Genomic DNA, 26999 nt, shown 5'->3' with positions numbered 1-26999 from the left:
AAGACAAAGAGACGTAATGAAAAGCAAGGGTGGAGCACTGTTTGGGAGGGAGAACTCAAGGTCCTGCAACCTTGGGGAGTCTATATGAGATGTTGCCTTGATCTCTTTTTCCCATCAGCACCCATGGGAAACACACAGAACAGCAGAAAATAGCCAAGACAAAATTGCAAACAATGACAGATACAGTAGAAGTGGATGGTGACGGGGGAAAAGAGATGAAAAAAAGAAGACTGACGTTATCAGCATTTCTGTACCCGTGCTCGCTGTTTGTAGTCTGTTTTGTCAGGGTGTTTCTCAGGCTTGTCTGTAGAATGTGTTCTGTTTTCCCCAGTGGATGCAGCCAGTTGAGAAAACAGAGATTTGCTATAAAGGCAGAGCACCACTTTTGTGCAGGAGTGGGTAGAGGAGGGTATCACAGTCCCTCGTGAAAAGTTTCCTGAAAGCAAGAGAGGGGAAGTGAGCCTGATTTGTTCGCTGATTCGTGAAAGAACACTCACAGACACCCAGACACACACACACGCACGCATGCACGCACGCACGCACGCACACACACACACACACCTAAAAACATTCTTTGATCTATGATCTCACACACCAAACAGTTGTCCCACAATACAGATTGTTACACACACACCCACTCAAGCCCAAATTCTGCATTCATTCATCCAGTAACCACAGTCACCACATATGCGTACACACATACATTATAAACACAACTCAGACTCTCACTCATATCCCAAACTGGTGGTTCAGGTGATTCAGTGCCATAGAATGTGTTTAGGAGACACCTTACCTTCTACCCACGATGCGTCACTCAGGTCTGATTGGGTGTGGGCCAGGATGTGTCAGTGCACACTGATGATAGACAGCCAACGCTGGCCCGTCACTGTCTATGTAGAGGCATGCAGTGGCATGACACCGTCAGTTATCACATGACTGTGAATCAGACCACAAATCACATCAGTGTAAGCCGAAGGACAACATTTTCCATTTTAGGAAGCGGTTACGGGGGATGAGTAAAAGGCTCCCCAGGCCAAATGGGGATGTTGTCTGTATGTCTGCGGCAGGCTGCAGTTTTGTCATATGAATGATTACATTTTGTGAGGCATTGTGGGTGTCCGAATGATATCATAGCTTTTTACTTGTTTTCTTATGTTGTGATATGACCGTTACAGTCACTCTCATTTGTCTTCCTTGTATGTTTTGGCAAAAAGAAGAAGAACACTTTTCAGACATGTTATTTGTTTCAAAATAAAATCTGTCCAAAAGTTGCTTGGCAATTGTTATCATAAACAACACAATGAGCAATTACACCACAGAGGACTGCCGGCTCCTTTATGATGCAGAGAACTGAGTCCCCAAAATTATAAAATTATTTTATCTGTTCTCCTTTCTTTTTAGCAATTTGAAAAAGACATTAGAAAAACGCAGCAGGGGAAGTAGGAGGGATACAATAGGCTTGTTAGCATACAGCACAGCAGGGTGGACATAACTGTATGTTAATATGCTGGCTCATCGATAATGGAAAGAGGAGATACTGAACTGATGACTTTAGATATGATGTTGGCACATATATTGACACTTTTTTTCTTGAGAGTACTTCAGTGCATTGTGCTGTTGTACAGCATATTTATCATTAATACAGTCAAAATTTCCACAAATTAGGAAAACAATGAAATTTGGGAGCTCTTTACCCACCAAGTAGAGAAAAAGATCAGCTGCTATATAACATGAATGGTAAATTATTGTAATTGCCAACAGTGCTGATGCTGTTTTGTTACACCTTGTTTGGTTCTGGAAAAATATGTAAAGGCGGCATAAAGAAGACACTTCATAGGGTCCCTGTAGTGCGATCTTTATGTAAAAAAAACTCATGGTAACACCCTGATGAAGCCCTATGCCAAAATGTGTTTGGTACCATTTTTTTCCAAACAATTTAGATAGATTTTGTACTGTAAATATCCAGGATGGTCTCACCCACTCTACTTTTTTGAATATTTGGGTACTTCACCCTCCAGTGAGCTGAGCAGTCATCTGCTTTGAAGCATAGGCAGCATTTGTATTTTTACAACTGATATTCAGAGTGATGACCCCAATTTTTTTCTCCTCAGATTAACAGTGTGAAGCTTTTGGGTCTGGTTTAGCTCTTTGTGGCTAACAGTTTAGATGACAAGTCGCAGCAGCCCGCAGGGACAAGGACAGACAGTCTTGACACACACCACACCGCTGTACTGCAGCACCTCAGAGGGTCGCAGTAATCCGACCGTATACCATTACACTTTGTATAGACTAAACACAAGGCCAGGTGAGGGAATGACAAAGTGTGCAGAGTATGTGTGTGCGAGTGGATAGTGTGCACATACCCTAAGCATGCTTCTTTTTTTTTTTTGGTTGAAGTAGTTGTGTCAAATGTGTACATGTGCGTGTGTGGGCCTGCTGGCCTGTCTCACCCCGCGTCTCCACTCCCGCTTTACATTTGTGGTGAACAACAGCGAGTGTGCGTGCAAGCATGCTTGTGTGTCTCCATAATGCAGAACAGCCTTGCCTCCCACCCCAAGTTGAAAAAAAAAGTCACACAGCCAGGAGGCCACTTTGAAATACCAGGTGCTCATTTGGCAAATCCAGGCAACTGGGGTGTTTACATTTCAGCGACTGAGAAGGGAAAAAGACCAGATGCCCCCTTGAGCTGCTCAGCAGCGTCCATACAGAGATCACTCACATCGCCATGGGTGACAGACCTGTGTGTGGGTGGGGGTGGCTGGGTCGTGGGAGGGGTAGAGGTATATAGAGAGCACTGGGCAAAGTCACTAAACACCCTATGATGACTTGCAGCAGGGAGACATGATATAATGCTACAATGCTGAAAATTAGCCACTTTGGTGAAGTTTGTTTGTTTGAATGCCACCTATTCTCTGTCCCCACAAACCACACACACATCTCTCAAACACACACTCGTCCTTCTCTTTTCCCCCCCTCTTATTATTACCCTGTTCTCCTTCTCCCTGGCGTTTGAATAGCTCCATTGTCCTCTCCTATTGTTGACGCACTGTTTGCAAACAGCTCAAGTACTTTCTTATCAGTTAGGAAAACAATAAGGCATGAATGAGAGTATGTAATGCGCTGGTTTGCTGAATTGCAGGGCAATGGATCTTTTCTGACACACACACACCACATGCACGCACACACATGTACGCACAAAAACATGCCACAACCACAGAGCACCTTGTCCCGACTGGTGCTGCAGACATTTTTATTGTTTCATTATGTCGACTATCAATTTACCGACAGTAAATTCACTCTGTCTTGATAAAACATTGCCTGTCAATTTTTTTTTCACAGCACCTGCTCATAACAAATCACTGAGGTGCTCTTTCTGACTGATTGCGTCTTGGCAGAGCGTTTTGTGTTGTCTGTTTGTATCAGCAGCAGGCATAAGGCAACTGACTGGTGGTTAGGGGTTGGTGTGTGGGTAGGTTCTGGCAGTGTGAGTGTTTCCTGTGTATATTTGTGCCATAAAAAATGGGTGGGGCTGCTTAGGAAGAGGAGAAAAAAAGTCTGCAAATCCATAACTTGTCTCTGTGCATGTGTGTATTCAAGCATGTATACTTAGCAGACATTTTAATGTTGGATATATCTTTATACGAGGGACTGCACCCAAGTAAATATAGCACCATAGTTATTATGGTATTTTTTCCATCCTCACTGCGTGCTTTGCTTCATGAAATCAGAAATACTATTATGATATCAGCTCCACACTTTCCAAAGCTGCTTTAATGTTTTCCTAGAGAGTCAACCTGTGTGTCATGTAAATGTCATTATGAATTAGAGAGTGGTTTAACTTGGCCACCTCCTGCGTGTCGCTGTCTGTCAAATGCTTGTTGGGTACAGTCATGGGTTTGTGTGCGCCTGCACAACTGCATGCATTCATCCCTACTGCCATGTGCATACTGTGCAGGCTTGTCTGTGCATGGGAGCATATTCTTGAATTACATACCAAATAAGCTTCACTGCCAGGGATCTTGCTTTTCTTGTGCTCTGCCAGTCGGTTGTCACAGCACGCATGAGTAGAGAAAGTGAGAGCGCAATGTGCTATAGCAAACCTCATATTTAAAGCCGCACGGCCAGCTGCAGGCGTCATTCAGTTTTTAGCTCTGATTTTGTGTAGCTTTTGGACAACATTGTATGGGGAAGGGCATATGACAGTAAAAAGTCTTTAAAAAACAAAAGTTACTTTAAAAGAATATACATTTACAAAGTGTAAACAATAGATAAACAATGCACAAATTGTCAGGTTTGAAACAAGTCCAAATTTTAAATAATCCATTTCAGTCTCGAGTTGAATAAAAGTTGAGTCAACATTATCAACAACAAATAGTTGCTGAAAGTCATCTCCCGTCAGTCCATTATTACTGATTATAGTGGCTGCTTCCTCCGATACCAGACAAAATAGGATAGCAATTATGTGTGAACAATCCACCTGCAACTAGCCCAGTATAACTTGTTGTGACTCATAAGTATACGAAATATTATGAGTTACAGCCTAGCAGCAGGAATTTCACTTGTTGCCTCAAATATCAATGATGTAATCACGTGTAAGTGTATGGACAAGTCAGAGCCCTGAGGCAAAACAGTTATGTTGCCCTGCTTTGTTTGTCTGCCTCAAGTGTGGAGGAGGCCAAGACAACTGTGAAACCGCAGAGTGATTGTGAGTGTTTGTTTCATCTATGGATAGATAGATAGATAGATCCTTATGTGTTGGGGTCCTCATAGGCAATATTTATGTAAAAGCAGAAAAAAGACATTTGTGACTGCTGCAATAACTCGCTGCTGGACTTGAGAACACATTTGTGTTCAGATAATTTTTTTGATAGTAGACATACTTTTAGTCAGTGCTGCCAGCTCTACTTTTTTACTTATTATTACATTCACATTGTTTTATCTTGGCATACATGCTTTACTACAGTGTTATATTGCATGATTTGATTTTTGGATCTTCATACATCACAAACATATTAAAGAGTTGGTTCACCCCAAAACCAAGCCTTTACTTTTACCTTATTACCTTAAGGACATAAGAGGGGGTTGGCTGTGGAGTGACCTTGTTTTTATTTATTTACTTATTATTATTATTATTATTATTATTATTATTATTATTATTATTATTATTATTATTATTATTATTATTTAATTAATTTTTTTATTTTGACCCTTCCCAAAGTGACAAATATTTTCCCTTCAGACTGCCTTAGTTACAGGGGCAAAATGCATCACCCATATTTTTAAAATAAATGTATTTTTTTATATTAATGTCGAATGCTGGAGCCAGTGAAATGAGCAAACAGTTATCACCACAACATACAGCTAATTTCTTAAGCAAAATGCAAACCCTCCTTACAGGTCTCACCATTACACAAGTTGTGTTTGCAATTAAGCAGAATGTGGGTGCTTGACAGCCACCAATCCTGGTCCTACCACACAAAACCAGCAAAAATTAATAAGCCCACACATCACACCCACTCACACACTCACATGACAGCACACACACAGCCAGCATTAGCAACATATAAATATAATGACCGTTTTTTTCAAATAAACTTTACACCACAGTGGCAGCAGAAGCCATCTGAAAAAACATCAGGAACTTGGCACTGCTGCTGTTTTGAGATTTCAAAAACTTACCCTTTTGATATTTGAAAGTTACAGATAAAAGTTGGGAACGAAATCCTGGAGCTGAAGAAAAATCCTTTTTTTTTTACTCTTGTTAAGCATACTGGTTGGTTATTTTTGGCGGACTTTTAAATGAGAAAGTTGAAGTTAAGTTTAAGTGAGAAATTTCACTTTTTAAAGCTAAGATTTAGTTGTTTTTTCAGAAACGTTTCTCACAGATTGTGTGTGTTCAGGGACCATTGGAAATTTGAAATCCAATAATAATTCATGTTTTACAATATCTTGCTATGATTAATTGTTTAATTTTGGCAATTTTTCTAGAAAAAATGCCTTTCAAACACAGGTAAATCAGCGTGCACTCACTTGTGGATTATCAAGGGTAAAGCTGCCAGTATGCTTCATCTGAACTGCTCGTTGGATGTTCAAATATCTTCAGAAACCCCCTGCACCTCTGTGATGCCAGCTTAGAAGAGGCTGTGTCTGATACATTAAATAACTTTCTGAAACTGTCCAAAATTAACCTTCTTCATGCCGTGACTGGCCAGTTGTGCAGAGGTCAGAGATGAGACAAGGTTTAAACTTCTCTCTCAAGGTGTTTTTTGTAATCCTTGACACAACTTGTTTTGTCACTTTTCGCATGAACAATCAAGTGCAACATTATAAATGTCATCTGAAAATGTATATAAACATTTTTTGATACTTCATTTAGAGCATGAACTGACTGCATACGGGAGGATTCCTTTAAAAAGAAAGACAATCTGCAAGTGAATATGTCTTAGAGTCTGTACGAACAAAACCTAAGTTTTCCTTATGATGATATTATGTGTGTTTTTTGTGTGTGTGCATTATTATAGGTGAACCAAGCTAATACTGGATGTGATGTAACCCTGTTGTTTAGGTAGCTGACACCAAATAGCAAAAACATTATTTATAACTTTTATTGAAATATTAAAAGATTAAAAATCAAATCACTTGTCTCGGTATGAGTACCATGACAGTTACCAACCTGTAATGCAGGCTACATTTCTTAATGATTGTGACCGTCGTGCTGTGTTTTGTTGCTGTAAATGCTAACTAGTACTCAGGGTGTATGATCTGGGATAAAGGGAGAAGCTAAAAGAAGCTCTCACACACAGACATGCAATGCCATGCCAGGGTAATAAGTACTTTGGTAACATTACACATGTGCCAAGGTAATAAGGACATAGCACGCACACACGCATGCACACACAGACCACCTCACACTCACCCACGTTGAGGTAATAAGGGCTTGGCTTGCACAAAAACACACTCACAGACACACACACTGAATGACTACAGTGTTGCAAAATCTTGCCAGGTGTCTGTGCTCTCTCACAACATGCCCAATAGCCAGCGGGCCGAGTAAAAGACCAACTTACTAATTGACCAGCTGACTCTCTGCACCATTACCAAATCTCTAAAACAGTCTCATTAAGATGCATTTATTCAGGTTTCAAATGATTCAACAAAGCCCCCTTACTCATAAAGGCAGTCATTAGAAATATTACAAGCATTTACCCAAATATGTGGATGACATTTCCTATCGGGTGTCCAGATTTGAGGGTGGTGTTGGTGGTTAAGACTATCTGCTTCCCATTACGCAGCTTTTGGTTCATGGTATGTCGTATACAAGTGGTGTGATCATGCAGAGAGAGGGAGAGAAACCGGATGGGAGCCATGTTGAATGGTAGCGAGGGCTAAACTGAAACCATGTGCTTTTGTGGTTAGAAACTTTGTCATGACTAACTACCTCTGGGAGAGCCTGAGTGGAGCTGGACACTGAGGAGGAAGAAAATCCCTTTTCACCGGACTGACAGTAAATAGACAGAGACGATTTGTTGTGATTTGATGCCCATAAAAAGTGGACACCAAAGCTATTGACCTCAGCTTCAGTCAGCGTCCTCGAGTAGGTCGTTTGTATGAGATATGAGTCACGTAGTAACTACACTATCACAGATTTTGATGTTCTTTCAAATGGCAGAAAATTCCTGTAATAAGTTAATTTCCTGACTTGTTGTTGAAAGATGTTTAAGATGACCTCCAGTAACCTACAGTAGAAAGCATCTGCCACCGTTGGCAACCCTCAGGGTCAAACACTGCATGGAAGATTGCATTTTGCAGCTGGACATGTTGAAAGGTCAAGGGTCAACAGTGGGTTTCTAGGTATGGCGGAAGAACGTGGCCCAAGAGGGAGACACTGTGTTGACATTGTGTTTGGACACTTTGAACAATGTTATCTCAGACAGTGTGGGGCTCTGGGCCAATCAATCATTCTGTTATTGGACCAGCACCGGTGATTACTCATCCTGGACCTTTGATATCGGCTGACGTCAAATGAGGCTCCTTCTTCCCGCTCTTCGTCTGGACTTTGTCCCTGGGAATTTGTCCCTGGGAATTTGTCACGGCTGTATTTTCTTCAAAACATTTAGTTATTAAAGTAAATTGAGTGCTCTGTTTTCAGTCCAACGTGAAAGTACTCCACTGCCTCAATGGAAACGTCCAGAATATTTATGAATCTAAAGCGATTTTGTTGGCACGAGTCTGACTTGAGATATTTCAGGCTCAGCCGTGGTTGTAAGGAGACAGCATATAAATCTGGAATGTACAGGCAGGCGTACTCCGGGAGCAGAGAGGGAACAGGTCACACATTTGGAAGGCCATGCATTTACAATTGCAATGATAGTAGCAATACCAGGATTTTTCCATTGTGCTAATGGGAAAAGCTCTGAAGCGCACAGAAGTGTTACTGCTGGCCAGTGTGTCTGCCTTGACCTCCCCCCACGTACTTTGCCACTCAGGCCAGACAAAATACTGTAATACAAAGAACAGAGGCATGGTGGTGGCAAAACAGCAGGCAGAGAAAAACACCTTTGAGAAACTGAGAGGTGAATGGACTGATGTGTGTTTGCTTTCTTATTTTACTTTAAGCAAGTTCTTTGGAAGTAAGACCAAATCCATTTAGGGAAAAAAAGTTAATATGATGATTTAAGATGCCCCACAGACATTTTAGACCAAAGAAATATGCTGTTTGGAATAAAATGTGTCATTTTTACTCTGTATTTACTCTGTATTTTCAGTTTTCCGACCTTCTTTTCAACCTATACCCAGTTCAGCTTTTGCATTTGCTAGAAAAATTGCCTGACACACAAGGGATATTTAACAGCAACAGAAAGAATTTTGAGAGAGGTGATTACGTCATGACAAGGTGGTGATGCTTTTTGCTTTTTAAGATATTTATGTGAGATAGTGTTGTGTGTGTTTGTGTACGCTTTTTTTTAGTTACCCAGATTTTCTCTGATTTATCCAATATTTTTCCAGCACCTTTCGCACTCTGCACAATTACACCATAGTTTATTTGCATTTGATACTATTCATAAGTGCGCTGTACAGATGAAGCACAATCAGCTTGAGGCAAAGATTATAAACACTGCACAAATGCCCATGATTTCAGCTATTTATGGCTTTCTAACTGATCAAATATGGAGCATTTCAAATTCTGAATATAGTAGAATATAAAGGGGAGAAGTAAAAGGCGAACTCACTGAGAAACAGCGCCAGATATGAATCAGTCTTTAGTTTGGAAAAGCAGAGTTGACTAATGTCAAACATTAATGTTAAAGTGTTAAACATGCTTCGTGTTGAATGTGCTTTAAAAACTTCTCTGTGTAGCTGAAGTACAATTTTTAACGGCATTTCACCAGACCTCTGGAAACAGTAGATCTTGTTGGTAGAGACTTGTATCTAAAGTTACTTAGTTAGTAAAGTTACCCTTTCAATGGTGCATCCATTTAATGTTACAGAGTTGAAATATGAAAGACACTTACACTCAAGCCAAAAACAAGACAGTTGTCCTTTCAGTCATCCACCCAATGCACACGCCATAGTTACAGCCCATAATAGACTCTTTGATGCTTTCAGTGGCTCACCATATAATGTAAGGACACGGTCATTTAAAGTGACGATCGAGTCTGCACAGGGCAAATCTGTCAAGCTGTGGGGAAAATCACTTTTGTTCATTCTGTGTGGATCACATCCAGTGTGAGTTCAGTTTTCAGATGATACCTGTTGCCTTCAGGTTCATCCAACTCTTTTATTGTAGTCATGTTCCTTTATTTTGAAACCATGCAGTAGATGGATTTATCACCTCCAGTCCTCCATTTGAATTTTGCATGTTATAATGATTGCAAACAAGTTATTGTCCGGCTTTGTTTGCCTTGCTTTTAGCTGTATATTTCAAAATCCTTGAATAAATTATAAAATAAATAGCGGATTCTGATTCTGAAAATGGATAAAAATGTGCAATATGTGACAAACTTGGCATTCTAATTTGAAGTGATATTAACCGAGTGAATTACAGAAAGTTGAGCACCAGTTAATGTTGTGCAGCTGAAATGTTGGTTGAGGTTAGGGTGAAGTTTTTGAGGTGTCTTAAAATCTTTGTTTACAGTTACAAGTTTCCGCTGGATCCAGAGGCTCAACATCAGGTGGCGGCACTGGAAGCAAATGAGATCATGTACCCACTGACTCAACCTGAATACGTGAACGTCCCGCCACGTGCACGTACTGTCATACTACTGTCTGTTTCTGTCCACGTAATCCCATCAAAGTGCTGAGAGGTTATTTCTCTCACTTTTTGTCCACACAGCGTGTAATTTGCATGCTCAGGCTGTTTGTCAGCATGTGTGTGCCTGCATGACACCGTGATCCTCATACGTGTATGACTGCCTGTCTGCCTAAATGCCTGTCTGTCTATCTGTCGGCACAAAGACAGCGGGGTCGGGGTGATGGGGGTGGGGAGTGAGTCATAAATCTGCAGTCACCTGAGACAGTGAAGTGGATCTTTTCTGTGTTCGGTGGAGAAGGTGCTGAGAGGTGATAGATACTCACCAGAGACAGACAGTAGCTGGTTGTGGCAGAAGTTGGGGTGTTGGTGGTGGTAAGGGAAGAGGAGAGAAGGTGGTGGTGAGGGGGTTGGGGGGGGAGGTGCTGATTTACAGCTGGAGGCGAGACAGTGGATTTGGTGTTGGGTGTGTGTGTAGTGCTGGTGTGTCGAGGGGGGTGGATGATGGTGGTCTTGAGGGGGTTCAGTCGAGGCTGCAGTTGTGATCCTGTGTTAAGTGCTCGGTCAGTGGTGAAGGCCTTTAGGATTAAACCCCCACCCCTCCCCACCCCCGAAACTCTTGTAAACAGCCCCCCTATCCCTCACACAGACACAGACACAGACACACACACACACACACACACACACAAACACGCGCACACACCTCCTCTCTGCCTGGATTCCAGCTTTGAGCCCTTGTGAGATTCTCCAGAGCCTCCTACCACCACCTCCTCCTCCACCAGTACTACCAGTACCCTGCCTGTTCACTCACACACACTAGAGCGCACACACACGTCAAAAGACACTCCAGCATTACCAACGGCTCACCATTCCCCTAATATTGCCAGAGTAAAGCGATCCCCTCACACTCACATCACATTAGTGCTGCTATTAGACCATACCCAGACATAAGGGCTACAGGGGGTGTGTTACGTGTATATGTGTGTGTGTGTGTGTGTGTGTGTGTGTGTGTGAAGTCTGCCAGAGTTTTATGCATGCTAAAGGGGGTGACTGTGTGTTTGTGTTTGCGTCCGGGCATGTGATTTGTGAGGGAGGAAGGGAAAGACAAGTTGCGTGTGTGTCAAAAAAGGTCTTGTGTCTATGTGTGTGTGTGTCTACGTGTTGCGTTTTAAGAGAGAAAGTAGAGACACTGATATCTTGGCATGAGATGAGTGGGAGGAAGGATGGATGAGGTTAGTGAGGGTCTGGCGAGGGCGCAGTAGGTGTAAGCTTGAGAAATTTCCATATGGCAGTAAAATGTCTGCCACTTTACTTATTGAGTTTCTAATGTGTGCCAGGTGCTTCTCACGAACACTTAGTGGACCATTTCTCTGTGTCTGTACTGTATGTGTGTTTGTTTTAAGTCACATTTGGAACAAATTGCTGACTCCAAACCAGATTTGCTGCAGGACAAAATGGTGTCCACAATTTGGTTTCAAAGCAGTTGCATTCAGGAACAGCTAAAATATCTGTTTGTCCTCGTTGGGGAGATTATAGGGTAAAGGTAAGGGTGATGGTTAGGGTCAGGCATGTTTTGGTTATGGGTAATGGTTACGCTAAGTCTCCAGGAAAAACAATATCAGTGAGCGTCTCCGGAAATAGGCGAACTGTGTGTGTGTGTGTGTGTGTGTGTGTGTGTGTGTGGGTTTTTAGCACCGACTACAGTCAGTATATAATGACGCGGCAGTTTTAATGCTGCCATTCATAGAGGAGAAAAACTCTCAACTGACAAACCAGACCAAAATGACGCAAACTATAAAACGTAGAAAAATAAACCTGCTCCAAAAAGTTTAGTAAAAACCTAACCGAACTATGTAGCACAGAACTTTTGATTTATTAATGTGGATGTTCCAGTCATTGGAAAAAGTTCCCCCCACCCCCAGTGTGTTGGTTTATACCAAGCCCATATTTATGGTTTGACACACTTATTTTTTTTTTTTTTAATTGGCAAACAGTTGAGATTGCAGCAATTCTCTGAGATTTACCCCCTTTTGTTTATCATTGGTAAGTATTTAGACTCTCTGATCTTGTGAAAGAAACCTTCAAAGTTGACAGCGACCTGTGACAAAACTCAGTAAATTCTGTTTTCTTTTCTTAGCAAAGTTACTCTAAAGTCTTTCTACCTCATTTCCTTTTAAGAGCAGCCGTAGAAGTAACAGAGGTAGCTGTTGTGAACTCTGTGTGCTTCTGGTTGCCCTTTAATGGCGACCAGGCAGGAGAGCTGGGGCTGCGGTGGTTTTGGCAACAAACGAGACAGTCTTCTTTGAAGCCACCACAGATCCTCTTACCCACGTCGCCTCACTTATAAAATGATTTTCCTTTCAAACGGACTATGTCGTTGTGAGTTATACAAGAATTCGTGTGGGAATCTTACAAATTTGGAGATGGCGAGACTGACCCCCCCGAAAACCCTTTGACCAAGTCTGAGGGAGCCTTTAATAAATTCGTGAGTCGTTTAGCACATCGAGACCAAAATGTTGAAATTATTCATCACAGATAATACAATGTTTTTCAAAAATGTTTCACTGTAAAAATACAAAACACTTACAGTGAATATTACTGTAAAATCAATCTGATGTTTCTGAAAGAAAACAAAGTTGTCACTTCTTCTGAATATGTATTTTTAAGGATTTTTTCATATATATATTAATTACAGTAAACAGTACGTTACAGGAAATTTCTACTGTAATATTCTGTCTATAACACCTATACATCATACATCAATATAAGTGTTAAAATAACATAGTACAATCTCTAACTGTGTGTTATCCATATACTGGGTCTCTATGTCATCAAACAACAGGAATACTAATCACAGGAGCAAAACAGACTAACAATTGTTCAAAAAAAATGCTGAAAAATGCACTATTTATGCTTCCAGCAGTTTATTGTTTCCTTGTTCTTCTTTTCAAGTAATATTTTGTCTCTGAGCTGATCTCTATTTACAGTGCGTAAAAACAGTGTGGATCAATCGTTTCCCCTTGTTATCTTTATAGTCCTTCTAAAAAATGAATATCATATTATGCAAACATAAAAGAAGTTTTCAGACACGAGGGAACACAAAGTGAAAACATCCCTTTGACTAGTTGATCTGTAACACCCAGCTGGAAAACTTTGAAGAACTTCTTATTCACATCCAGGGGTTCAACCTTTTCATCCAAATTTTCCTCCACGTTCGCTCCAAATCCAATTCTAAAACAAATAAAATCTTTTTTGTGTTAAATAAAGGGTGGAATTTAGAGCAGTTTTACAAGTGATGGAACATTTCAGCCAACAAAATCATTGAAAGCAGAATGACAACAAATCAACAACTCTTGAAAAAAAAAACCAAATCAGTTTTAATTACCTTGCAATATTCAGACAATTAAGTTGATAAAGTGGGCTGCATTCGTTCTTAAATTCAAGTCAAGAAAAAAAATATTTTTATAGCACATTTCAAACTGTGGCTTAGAGGCTTAAACTCAATATGCTTAAAAAATGTAATTTCTGTTTTTGGTCAGTTAAATCAAAGAACTGAATTATTTCTTTCTAATCAAAATCAACATTTCTGCTGTTTCACATAAAAACTAACTTAGAAGTAAAAGAAAAAATAGTTTCATAATAATTCAGTTAAGTTAAACTGAGTGGGCGTTTCGGTTATAACAAAAGAAACGACTTTGCTGATCACTGCAATACTGGAAATAAATGACACAAATTAGCCAAAAGATTATCTTTTTTAAAAACTATTTATTACCAGCCAACTTTGTGACAGAGGCAACACTGACCCATAAAACCCAGAGACACACAACAGAGCACATGCTTCCATCTGACTGCTTACACCTCTCAGGAAATGGCATCCAATCACCTTTCAACTTTATACTAACAGACCAGTCATTTGACTTCACTTTGACATTTCACAGGTCTGGTTTCCACATAACACGCCGCATACATTTCTTTATATGTGTGCAGAACGGCCGATAAATTCCACTCTATCAACATAATTGTTATTCTATGCATGCAGAATAAAGTACATTAACTTTAATAACTTTATGTGAGGGGTAATGTTCAGCTTTCTACTGCTTTCTTATCTCCAGAACACATCAATATTCAACATGATTAATAATGTAGCTGACTCCTACTATTTAGTGTTAAAACTAAGTGTGCCAAATTCAGCCTCTTATATAAAGGCTGTCATCTCTGTTACTGTAAGTCTGACAATTTAAATATATTAGCTGGTTATTGCTAAATTAAACAAAACAAATCGGACAAAAAAGTACTCATTGTTAAAGTTAGAGTCAATATTGTTGAAATGGTCCCTATAAAGCAAAGTGTGCCTATAACCTGTGTGCTGACAGCCCTGTGATTCCCCCACAGAGCACAGGGTTTTATTTGAGAGACCAAATGGCTATTCCCGTCAATTTAAGGCACAATAATGACCCCTTAAACTTATACATGTGCGTAAAGCAACAATATTTATTCCTGTAAATTAAAAGTAAGTTCTTCAAAGTTGCCGGTTAGACTGCAGTGCATAATTCTTGACAGATTCTTTAACTTTGTTTACTGCTGTTTCACCGAAGCACTTACTGTTACAATAAAACAAGCATAAAGACTGAGATTGAGGAGAAAGGCTGTAAAAGCCCGGTCGTGACGGATACCCTCTTCTTCAACAAACCTAAGGAAGAGGAAAAGAAAATTGCAGGTCTTTAATCCTGCCGGAAAAAAAACACCGCCTGCTCCCTTTTTGGTCCGACCAGTTGAGTCAAACGTCTCATTGCATTATAAACAGAAACGATCGATTTAAATAACTGTAAACTTAAAAGTTCCAATCAAGAAAAAGCGTCGCGTCTAGGAAAGTTTTTCCTTTTTTTTCTTGTAAATGTAAAAGAAAACTTTGCCGCCACGGACGCTTAAATCAAAATTAGTGGCAAACGCTGATGTTTCTCATGAGCGTATCATTGCAGTTTTAGTCTTAAATTGCGTTTTTCATTCACTTATATATATATAAATATTTCTTTAAACGAAGTCTGGGATATGAATGCATTGGTTGTGATGATGTCACTATTATACTCACAGAAAATTCCATTAGAAGCGGTTCTTTTTTAAATTTGGGTGTCCAATTTGTCCACCGGAGCTCCTTTATTCCGAAATGCTTTAATATTTTGAAGTCGCGCGGTCGGAGAGAAAAGTATTTTAATGAAAGAAGCAGAAAGTTCCTCTCTCCTTTCCATCGAAACGAAGCGACCCGCAGGGAGGCGCTGTGTGTCCATGTCTGCACAGGCACAGAGGCTGCGAGTCCCAGGAAGGGAAAGACAGTGACACACTACATATATTAAATAAATAAATAAAAAATAAATAAATAAAAATCCAGGCATTAATTTAATGTTTGCGAATCATTCAAACTATATGTTATAATTGATATATATATACACTAAAAAATATCAAATTACTTTATTTTACGCACAGAGGCGTTTTGAATCAAGTGTCTGGGGAAGAAGATCGTTTAGTTTGCTGTTTTAATTGTGCGTAAACAAAGAAGACAGCTCTGGGGAGAAGAAAAACTGTTCTGAATGCACCATTGTTTCAAGCAGACAATCATTTTATTTTGATACTAAATGTGAGACTAAATGATTGTCAAGGTAGACATTTTTTTTTTTTTTAACGCAGCTGCTTCAAAACCGTAACCCCTCCTCCTGGTGCCCCCCCATTCTCTCTCTCTCTTTCTCTCTCTCTCTCTCTCTCTCTCTCTCTCTCTCTCTCTCTCTCTCTCTCTCTCTCTCTCTCGTTATTCCTCCACAACGCTTCATTCCAGCACAAGCCGAGCGAAGAGCACACAGTCCACACAGCAGCCGAAGCTGATAAATTCGCTCAGGGAATAAATATCTACAAACCGCGCGGCTGTTTCTTTACAGGAATACCACTTGATCGTGGACGCATGTGAGCGTGCACATGCCAGGCTCGGGACCGTACAGCATGGCTCTGACACAAGTGCGGCTATCTCTGCTTATCTGACCACTGAGAAAGTCTTTGGATCTCCTCGCGAAGGCTCTTATTTCTTTTTTTTCTTTTCATTGACTATCAGCGACACATCACTGGAAATATTCTCCGGATGGTGACCGCGGACTGGACTACCTGTTTTCAGCTGATTAGCTCAATGCGAGGGGAAAGGACTGGGAGACTTGCGCCCGCTGCCTTTTCTCAGGTTTGATAAGGCACGTTGGGGATCACTGAAAATCGCAAAGGGCTTCTATTCTCACACATTTTACACCAAGGTTGTTATTTCTCCCTCGCCTTTGCGTGTTTTTGGTGAATTGGGGTAACTCTGGTCCTGGAGGCTTGACACAGCTGGGACTGGGACAGGGACTGGGACGGGACTGGGTGCGTGGAGCGTCGGATCACCCAGGATTGTGTTCCCTCCTCTCTCTCTCGTGGCTCTATTTACATGTCCGACCTGACTGCTTTATGACAATGGATTACTTTCTGCTTTTATGCAGCCTCTTGCTGCCTGTGGTGTCCGCCGTTGAAGGTAAGAAATGTCATCTTTAGTTGGCGTTGCGTTGCAGAATGCCTAAAGCGTATTTTTTCCTCCAAATAGGCAGCACCCATGCCTCTCAGAGGCTGGGCGCCGCAGCGGGTGAGGCTCCCGTCTCCCCAAAATTCTCCATTATCTACCACTCCCGAATAAAACTAACAATTCATTCCATAAAAGCCACCTGGCTTATTTTAAGGGATTGCTGATGGCATTATTGGCTTTACGCGGCCAAGCGCATGTGGCCAGCGCAGGTTTCAATACACAATTGTAATGCGCGTCAGCGAAAGCTCATCCATTTCAATGCTGGTTGTGTATTCTTTTTTTGTGACACCAGCTATCGCCGGCTGTTAGCGCTTTCCACAATACTTAAAGGAAATTAGCTCCACACTGTATCTCATCGGGGAGTCGCGGCTCTAAGCTCCGCCGGACACTTTCCCTCAGGTCGGCTGCGTGTATTTAGGGGCTGCATGAGTGTGTGGCCTTTTGACATGTGGACTATCAGTTTAAGGTCAAAGTATACACTTAAAAACGGTAATAGCCTTTGTTGATACTCAGTTTATTTGGAAATACCGTTTTATATATATAAATAGATTTTTTTAAATGTTATTTCAAAAACGCGTTATAACGCAAAATGCTATTTAGTAAACAGAGTCAAATTAACGGTCACTCATTCTTTTACATATTAATTTCATCATTTATTTATTTTAATTTTCGATGAGTTAATGCGTTTTCTCAAAGTGCCATCGATTGGTTATTTGCAGTTATATTTATGACAGTTGCAAAACCATTTGTTTTAGCTGAGTGTTGATGTTTGCCGTGCGTAAAATCGATGTGAAATTCTCGCTCTCTTTTTCCCCCCTGCGAGGCATAGTGTCCCACTCTTCTATTATCCCTTTCACACATCATGAGATGTCTCACTCTACTCTGATTGGGGAAATCAGAAAAAAAGTAACAGTGGAAATAAGGTTGAAAGGGGCCTAAAGCTTGAACTATGAATGCTGGAGCCCAGTCGAGGCTCCCGGTTGGCTTGTGATACCAGTAGGAAAGTAGGACAGTGGGCCACTGGCTCAGTGAACGCCTTTCTCTCTCCCTGCTTGTTTCTCGACCTGTCCGCACAACATCTTAAGAGTTTTCTTCAGTACATAAGTGGAGTACGCAAATCATGACATAAAAATAAGCAATCATTTTTAAAGGCAACTTTTTACTTTGCTTGACAATTTTCTACTTGACGTCAAAGTTTTGAAATTAAAGGCAATCATCAGCTATATATAGTGAATAGGCTGCCTTTAGAGATGCACAGGCTGAGACTACATTGCACCGAGTGGAAACCTTAATTAATTTTATTCTAATGGAAATTCGTGTCCTTATTCAACAACCACAAAAGTAGCCTAAATACTTTAAACTGATTATGTTTGATTTGATCCAAGTATGTTTCTCAGCTTACTTTTCAGTGTCTTGACCCTAATTTGACAGAAACATCCGTATAGGCCTGTAACAGTCGGTGCTGAGAAAAAAAGATTAAGCTACACGCTGCTTCTTGAACTCTTCATGAAATTGTCTGACTAAATTGCTTTTCACACTCCTGGACGAGGCATAAAGAATACCCGAATATCCATGGCTGGAAAATAGTCTATCTGATAAGGTTTGTTGTTTTACCGCCTCTAAATAACACCGAGATAAGAGTCCCAAAGCAGAAGTGACTTGTTCGCTCAAATATCTCACATTAGAACCACCAAGCAAACGTAGATACAGTTTGATGTTGTTAAAAAAATAAATAATTAACTTCCCGACTTTGTATGTAAGCATTGCATTGCGATTTTCTTCATCCCAACTTATCCTTAACAAGATTATTCCTGAATTGTTGTTCTGTATTTTGCTAGAGACCCCCCGGTCCCTCCTCAGTGACCCTTGCAGGTCATCGGACCCGATTTGGGACCCGCTGACTTAAAACACATGGCTTGAATGGATGAGTGGGTTCTCCGTGTGCAGAAGTTTGGGGCTCCAGAGGTAGATGCAGAGAAAGAGAGAGAGGGCGGGGGGGTTGAGAAAGAGGTACAGATGTGTTTTTTGACAATAGTAGCAAGTTGGCTGCGCAGGGGCTTGAAGTTTATACATTTCGTTAGAATAATCTATTTCCTACATACGTGATGATATATATTGTCCCTCACTGACCTGGCTGGGGTTTTACCAAGTCTTTTAATACAGCAGGGAGATTCGTGGCCGCTGCTGGGGCTTCTTTTTGGAATATCTGGCTTTATGGCGATTTAGGGAGAAACAAGCGGCCTGGTGGTGGAAGTTTCCTCAGCTCGACCATGCGTTTCTCCGGGTCCCGGGGTCACACAGCCCGGGGAAGTGCTCCTAATGAATTCATGTTTTCTTTTCTTTTTTTTTTTTTTCGCTCCTTTATATTTTTTCTCCCTCCTTTTTGCCCACATCCGTGAATAAATTGACATGTAATGGTGAAACCCAACGCTTTCAATCTTGTAAATTAAGTTTGTTTTTAATTATTTTATTATGTGCCTATTACAGCAAGAGTTTCGCCCGTTTCGAGCTCCCAGTTGCCGCAAACACAACATTTCCTCTTCACTTTATCTTAGCTAACTGACTGGGTGTGTTTGCGTGGCTCAAATGAGGTCCATAAAAGAATAATCAGCTGTTTTGCACAGGATTTATTTTGTATTCATGTTATAATGGTTGTTTGTGGCTGTGTTTTAAATTATGCAATATTCAGCTCACATCTCGTCTAATTTGGTGGATGTTTTTTTTTTTTTTTTACTTTAAATCATTATTATCATTTTTAAAGTTTAGATAATTAAATGTGTTAATTGTCTGAGAATCAGGACCTTGATTTCTACTTTAAGTTATTGTCTTCATTATTTTTTTGCCCAAATGAGATGCAGATCGTTGTGTTGGGAGGTCAGGTTATTCAGTTGCCTCAGTGGGTGTAAGGAAGGCCTTAGTTGTTGAACTGCTGCTATCAGTGCAGCTGAGGAGACAAATTGCGTCGATGACAGTCCTGTGTAGCGCACAGGCGGTGTGGTTACTCCTCGGTGTAAATTACTTGTGATGGAGGGAGGAAGCACTGAAAAAAAGGGCACGAAAACAGGCACCGTAATGATATTCAGGTCAGCAGTGAGCAGCACACCCACTTCGATGCTGTTTATCTGAGTTTGTTGTTATTATGCATCCTTGATGTATGACATTCTGGTGTTTATATGATCCTGACAGAAGATATATTACTGTTTCTTTTCCAGACTCTAGCATCGAGCTGCTGAGGGAGTTTCAGGTGAACAAACTTGGTGCCACAGCTGAAGTGACTTGCGTTCATAGAAAAAAAGAGCGTATTTAATATGACGAATACGTCAACTCGGTTATGCTTGCACTTTATCCTAAAAACCTAAACCTCTTAGGACGATTTCCAGTTGAACAACTCTCACCTGGAATACTTCTCTGTCCAAACGAAGACAAATGGGCTTTTATGGTCGCAGCTCAGGGTTCCCCCACTCTCTCTCCGTGGCTTTTTTTCTATTTATGGCGGTGCATTTCGTGGAGTGATTACGCACAAACAGGACCCTTTGAAGCGCACATGTTTATGTTTTTATGTGGGTGAGATCACACCTCCACGGGAGCTTTCCTGTGCCTGTTTGCAGTTGGCACATTTCTCATCTAACTCACTCTCATGATTTATTCTCCCTCGCTCTTTCTTTAGCAGAGGAGGTCCCCTCGCCATTATCCTTATTTTATTATTAATATGATCAGACGTTGGCAGTGAAGCCGTGGCAAATCCTAAAATGTGAGCGAGGGAGGTTTGTGAATTATTGTTACAGTTGAATATAAAAATAAATAAATAAATAAAAAACATTTATTTGATTTTAATTTAAGAAACTAATCTCGCTCTCCTTTCACTACATGCTATGATTTGGGGGATTTTCCAGTAAAAGCGAAAAACGTGTGTAAACTACATTCTCATAAATATAAAACACGCGTAACTTGAAATTATAGAGAGTTATTTTTATGTTACTTTGCTGATATTATTAAACTGGTGTGTTTTTCACCCCTAATGACTTAAAGAAAAAGTAGACATGGCGACTTTTTTTGATATTTGTTCCCTCTGTAAATTAAAAAAAAAAAGTAAAAGAAAAGATCAAAATTCGAGTTTGGGTCTTTTTTTAAGTATTTGGGAGTGTTGCCATGAATGATAAAGAGAGTAATGGGGCCATTTTGTCCGGCACACTTGCTGTCCGAAGGCCCTCATCAGGATTTATAGCATCAGTCATGTGTGGCCTGCAGTCCTCACAGTGAAGCTGCCATGTTAAACTTTCCTCCAGGAGTTTCTCCGCGTAACATTCAAAAGCAAATTACTGAACAAATGTGTGTAGGGTCACAATTGAAGTGACAAAGGGAACTGTTAGTGACTCTGTGGCGGCTATCACACGCCATTCAAGGGCCGAGTGGAAATGTGCTAAAGAGGCGTGAGAGGGAATTTGCAAAATAAAAGCAAAGCCATTCTGGCAGTTCTACTAATGAATCATTCCCGAAGGGAGCGGGGAGGTCAGCAAAATGGTAAATGACCATCAGTGAACTTTCTATCAATATATCTTAGATTTTTATAAAAGTTCGGCTTTTGAAACATAATAAGATATTGCTGGTAGATAGATGTAAATAGTCCACAAAACGCGCACACGCAACACACGAAGAGTGTTTGAAGTGTCAATTGATGCGGTCCTATTGATTGAGGGAATCAGCGTCGCTCAGCCCTTTAAAACCGCAGAATCAGGTTTGATGCGGGAGACTGCCTGTCTTCCTGCTAGAAGCAAGACCAATTAATAAGGGACATTTATCAATGCGCCCTGAATCAATTGGCTGGGTGAAGGATGACTTCGCTTCTGTTTAGCAGTCACTAATGTGGATCGCCACAAATTGTTCGCAATAATAATAATAATAATAATAATAATAATAATAATAACAATGATAACAGTAATAGGCTAATAATGACAATAATATCTCTATTTCTATTTCTATTATTATTATTATTATTATTATTATTATTATTATTATTATTATTATTGGTATTATTACATCCTGTAAGTAAGAATTAAGACCTACAAACAATAAAGCAACAAATTGATTTTATCACAGGGAAATTGTAAATAATATAAAAATATATAATATTAATATATAATGTTGCATTAAAAGATAAACAATTAATAATAATAACAATAATAATAATAATTATTATTATTATTTGTAGTAGTGGTAGTATTTTAAGTAGCATTTTACTTCTATTATTATTATTGGTCAACTCAATTTGAAACTTGTTATAAAATACATATCAATAAACCCAGTACCTGGTCCTATCATGTTTCCATTTTCATTTCGAATCATGGTGAATTACAATTATACACACACATACACATAAATTAATTAAGGAAATCATAAAGATATTGTCCATCGCCCTTGTAGTAAACCGGTGTATTGACCTCGACGGGGAACACAGTCAGACCGTAGGTCATATACCAGGCAGCAGCCATGTTGAACAGATGTACAGTGACTTAGGTTCAGATTGGCGTAAGGCGCTCAGGAAGAAGGGGGAGTGCATGGATGACGACATGTTGGGAGTTGGGGTGAGATGGTAAAAGGGGGGGCGGCTGCAGTGAGGTGGTGGTTGGGATATGGGGCGGATTTGGATCAGAGACCCAGAGAGCAGCAGAGTTGACAGACTTTACAGATGCAACGGGCCTGCAGGAGCGCTCATGTGCACCAACTGATGGTTCACGGCTCATATGGCGGAGGGGAAAGATTCACCGAGCTGGAATTTCACATGTAGGCAAGCAACAGCCGTGTCAGGCCTGCTGGGGCCTTCACACACACCGGGAAGTGGATGAAGCAGGATGACTGGTGAAAATAAGGCAGTGAGGGTGAAAAAAAGGATGTCGTGAACTCAGTTTTGAGTCTTTAGCACTGAATTGTGAAGTCTTTAGTGAAGATAAGACGAAATATGACACTGGGGATGTCATCAAGTCATGTCCGTTGTACAGTGTTTATTTAGGGCTTAACAAACAGGATCAACAGAAACAGGATCAACAGAAGCAGAATATAAAACCAACCATATTACTTTTGCAGTAATACAATATGTTTTGTAGGTTGTTAGTTTTCAGTGACCTTTATATGCAGTTAAATATTTTCAGCTGATTTAAATGTCAGTGGTGATGTATATATGTGTATAACAGAAACAATTCTGAGTCAGTAGTGCTGATGCTCAGAACAGTTTAATGCAGACATTCACATGACGTAGTTAAATAAGACCAGTGTTTATGTGACGTGTGCGAGTACAACGGATACTGTATTTTACCGCAATTAACACTTAAACAAATATAACCATACTAATATAGTAGTGTAATAGCAAAATGGGTCCTGCCTTTTTGGTATTATTGTTGTAATTGTATTTGTATTCATGAAATACGCCACAGTGTGTCAGGTTTATGAGTGTAGGATATTCTTAGGATATTTTCTGGACAATTTCTAAATCTGTATGTGCAGCTTGCATGTATAGCTGTTTTGTGTATGGCACTTGTGTGTGCAGTCCATCCTGGCATCCGACAGGGGCCTTGTGGGATGGCAGGTCTTTGACACCCACTGTCGAGAGCAAGCAGGGGAGGGCGAATGTGTCTGGGCCTGCTCACTGCACAGACACACTGCTGGTGTCTGGAGTCAGCCGAGCAGAACAAGAGAGAGAGACACACACACACACACACACACACACGGAGTGAAAGAGAGTGAGAGAGAGCAAGATGGGTGGTACATCAAGGGGGTAGGAGTGTGTATATGTGGGTTTAGGAGGTTACAGGGGCTGGATATTGTTTCTGTGTTTTGCTGGGGATAAAATATGTCAGGCTGTGTGTACTCCTGTTACTAAGGTGGACTGAATTAGAAATAAAGTCTTGTGATGGCAGCATAGAGAGGTGACGCCATCATCCGTATTAGTCCTTGTCATTGACTAAGAGGTTCAGCTTAAAGTTTTTCTTATAACCATTAAAGGTTTTCTGAACAATGCCTTACTCAGAACCTGCTCATTTTTTGTCATGGGAAAGCTCAGCATAGGAAAACTTTATAGCGTGTGCGCATATGTGAACTTATGATGGGTATTTCACAACGACTCAGACTGGGATGTACTCCCTCTTTTGTCCTCACTGAACAGTAATGGCTTTCAAAATTCTGACGAAATGTTTGACATAATATTAATGGCCATCGGAGTTGGCGTTTTATAGGTGCTGTCTGCACCGGATGTCCATAAAGTGCAGCTGAAATTACCATGTGTCAAAAATGTCCACATTATAAAGTGAGTTAGGACCTGCTGTGCTTTCCACCCTCTCTCAACCCACGACTGTGACCCCTATTCAGAGGTCATGGGGGGGTCTTTTTGGATTAATTTGGAGGGGGCTTGCTCCCCAAGGCTGGTCTTGTTCCTTCTCAACAATAGCTTTTTAACACAATCAAGCTCCAGGGGTTATCCTTTTCCAGTGGCGAATAAAAATACACTCACAGAGGATGTGTGTATATTTAGAGGGACCGTTTGTGCAACTTTCCACGGCTCGTTGACACACATAAACTTTCACACAAACACACTGGGTCAAATGCACGGTCAGAGACTGGGTCAGACGTGTGACTTCTTTTTGTCAGCGTGGCCAGCCTACAGATTAGTGCAGTTGTATTTTTTGCATGTAGGACCTGTAGCACTTGTGAGAGACGAATATGGGCCTACATGGACATGCGGCAGCCATCATGCCACTCGTCACTCAGCCAGCAGAGAAGAAGCAGGGATATTCAAAGGAACGCAGGGTGGAGTTTAAGGGAGTAGACTTGAGGGCCTCCTCCCACCTTCTTTTACGAGCCACAGACTCTTGTAACAAATTTTGCCGATGGAGCAGAAAGAGATCTTTGATATTTGTCTTTAAAAAATAGTCAGTTACATCTGTCTGGTGAGTGGACGCCGCTGTAAAATAGTGTGCCTTGAGGCGGGAGAAAGACCACATCACCTGGTTTCAGCCTTTGCCCATCTTGTTAAATAAAAGAAGAATAAAAAGGAGATGAAGGAAATGGGGAGGGATTTTTCTTTGTTGGGTTTAACCATAGCTGGATGGTGGATAGTGGGACTTCTGAGGCACAGGGCCTAGCTCCAGGCCTTGTTCCCTTCAAGAGTTAGAGCAGACAGCGCAGTGTGATGAAAGGAAAGGCTTCAAGGGAAAAGCTGAATTCAAGAATGATGTGATGGGCTCAAATGCCCAATGTCAATGGGTGTAATTAACCATAATGCATGTGTTCTCACACATGCATTATGGTTAACAGGAGTGCTTGAGCGATGTATATTTTACTTGGTAAGAAGTCTGCATGTGAGTGTTCACATTGAGTACAGTGTTGCAGCAGGCAGCTATTACACCTCATTCTGCCCCACTTCTCATCCTTAGTGTCAGAAACACTCGCCACCTGCACTTCATCTACACTTCAAAAGGCCTGCAGGCAAGAGGAGGGCTCCCCACTTCTATTAAATATTTCTCCCTTTCCCTTTTTGTCTTCTTGAGAACAGCAGCAGGTTTAACCAGACCCTTGCTCTCTTATCAACAGTGCACCAAATTCACTCTGAACATCTCGAACCCCCACTCTCTTGCACAGCTCACACACGCTGAATCCAACACATTTCAGCTGCAGCAGCGTCGATCACATGTGACCTCCTGTCAAGATATTTACATAATCCCCATGGTTCCACGCTGCAGCCTCCTGAAGGCACTGCCAGCTGTGAGGAGCATTTATTTAACCTCAGCTCAAGTTGGAACAGAGTTTCGGTGACACAGTGACTTTATATTTAAGTGAGTGCAATGTTTAGAGGGCAATGAAAGGAAGGTCAGAAACTGGCTATTATTAAGGGGAGCATTTCACGGGGGCAATCTAGCAAATGTGGAGCTGTTGCTTTTGGTCTTTTGTTACTCAGATGGCCCTAACACCTGTCCATTTGGTAAAGCGGTAGATGGCAGAGGGCTATAAAGCGGTGCGTGTGTGAGGGTGACACAGATACACTCATAAAGTGTGCTTTCAGCAGCAGACAGAGGAGGGAAGGGAGGCCACCCTGTGGCTTTGCCATCAGCTTTATCACAGAGCTGTTTTGCCTATGTTATAAGAGAGACTGTTCTGCAGACTTTCTTTCTTTTGATTGTAAGATGCAATCATCTGCAACTGTTTAAATTCATTTTTTAAAATTCTATTTTACAAAGGGTTTTACATTATGTCCCCAATATGTGTTCTACCTTAAATGTTTAACAGCAACTGTGCTTAAAAAGTATAATTCATATACAAATCATGCGCATTCAAATATGTATTCAATGTGCACATGCCTGTGTGTTGTTAGCTGTGATTTTAACAGGAATTTGACGAGTGCTGCGAAAGACTAATTGCAATGAGCCAGAAGAAAGCACTGGACAATATACGCTGACCCCCTCCCTCTGTGCCAAGTCAGGCCATAAACAGCTTCCCTTTCCCCTCTCACACCCTATGGAAATCCCTTCTGACCTCCCAACTCACACACACACTTAACACACATGAATGGTGACAGTTGCTTAATCTCACACGCATGCACACATTACCTCCGCCCAATACACATGCACTCAAGCCCCTGCGAAATCTTCACCAACGCATGCATGCACACCTCTTAGGGTCAGAGCCCACATCCACGTCCACTCACTCCTCTGCTAATGAATCAATCAGCTGGTTCCATTCATTTCATCGCTGTCAGACCCCATCGATCATCAGCCCCTTTCCCCCCGTCCCAACAGAGCAGCAGGGGAGCTCAGAGATCGAGAGGAGAAGAAGGGGCTTGAAAAATCCAGGCAGTTCAAAGCGCTCCTCATTTCTTATCCACTTTGGTTCCCCAGAAATATAGCATTTTGATGGTGTGTAGCAGTGTGTATGTATGTGTGTGAAATGAAAGAGAGAGAAGGGATTAAAAAAAGATCAAGAAGGCAAGACGTCATCACCTCGAGTTTATACATGGTAGCTGACCTTCCTTTTACCTTTGCGAGACTAGCGTGTTAGCACTGTGGATTCCTGCATCGCAGGTGGAGGATTTCAGCCAGGTGCAAGCTCGTTTGCTTCCAGGGATGCCCCTTCTTGGCCATGAGGTATTTACTGCCTCGCCCTACTTGCGTGTGAGCC

The 26999-nt window shown here is 41.1% G+C and overlaps 1 protein-coding gene across 8 annotated transcripts in view; it reads left to right on the top strand.

Moving 5' to 3' along the window:
• Window positions 1–16067: 16067 nt before the first annotated feature.
• Window positions 16068–26999, top strand: part of ephb3b (eph receptor B3b) — an 86852-nt gene continuing 75920 nt past the window's right edge. For all 8 annotated transcript variants that reach the window (XM_088077660.1, XM_088077656.1, XM_088077662.1 and 5 more), the window contains exon 1: window positions 16068–16790. In XM_088077660.1, the coding sequence (XP_087933786.1) occupies window positions 16727–16790 (64 nt within the window). In that variant the 5' untranslated portion in view covers window positions 16068–16726. The remainder of the gene's footprint in view (window positions 16791–26999) is intronic.

This window comes from Plectropomus leopardus, chromosome 5, assembly GCF_026936395.1.
Source record: "Plectropomus leopardus strain MGB_pleo_1.0 chromosome 5, ASM2693639v1, whole genome shotgun sequence".
Classification (NCBI taxonomy): Eukaryota; Metazoa; Chordata; class Actinopteri; order Perciformes; family Serranidae; genus Plectropomus; species Plectropomus leopardus.
This window is presented reverse-complemented; position numbering and strand designations above follow the sequence as displayed.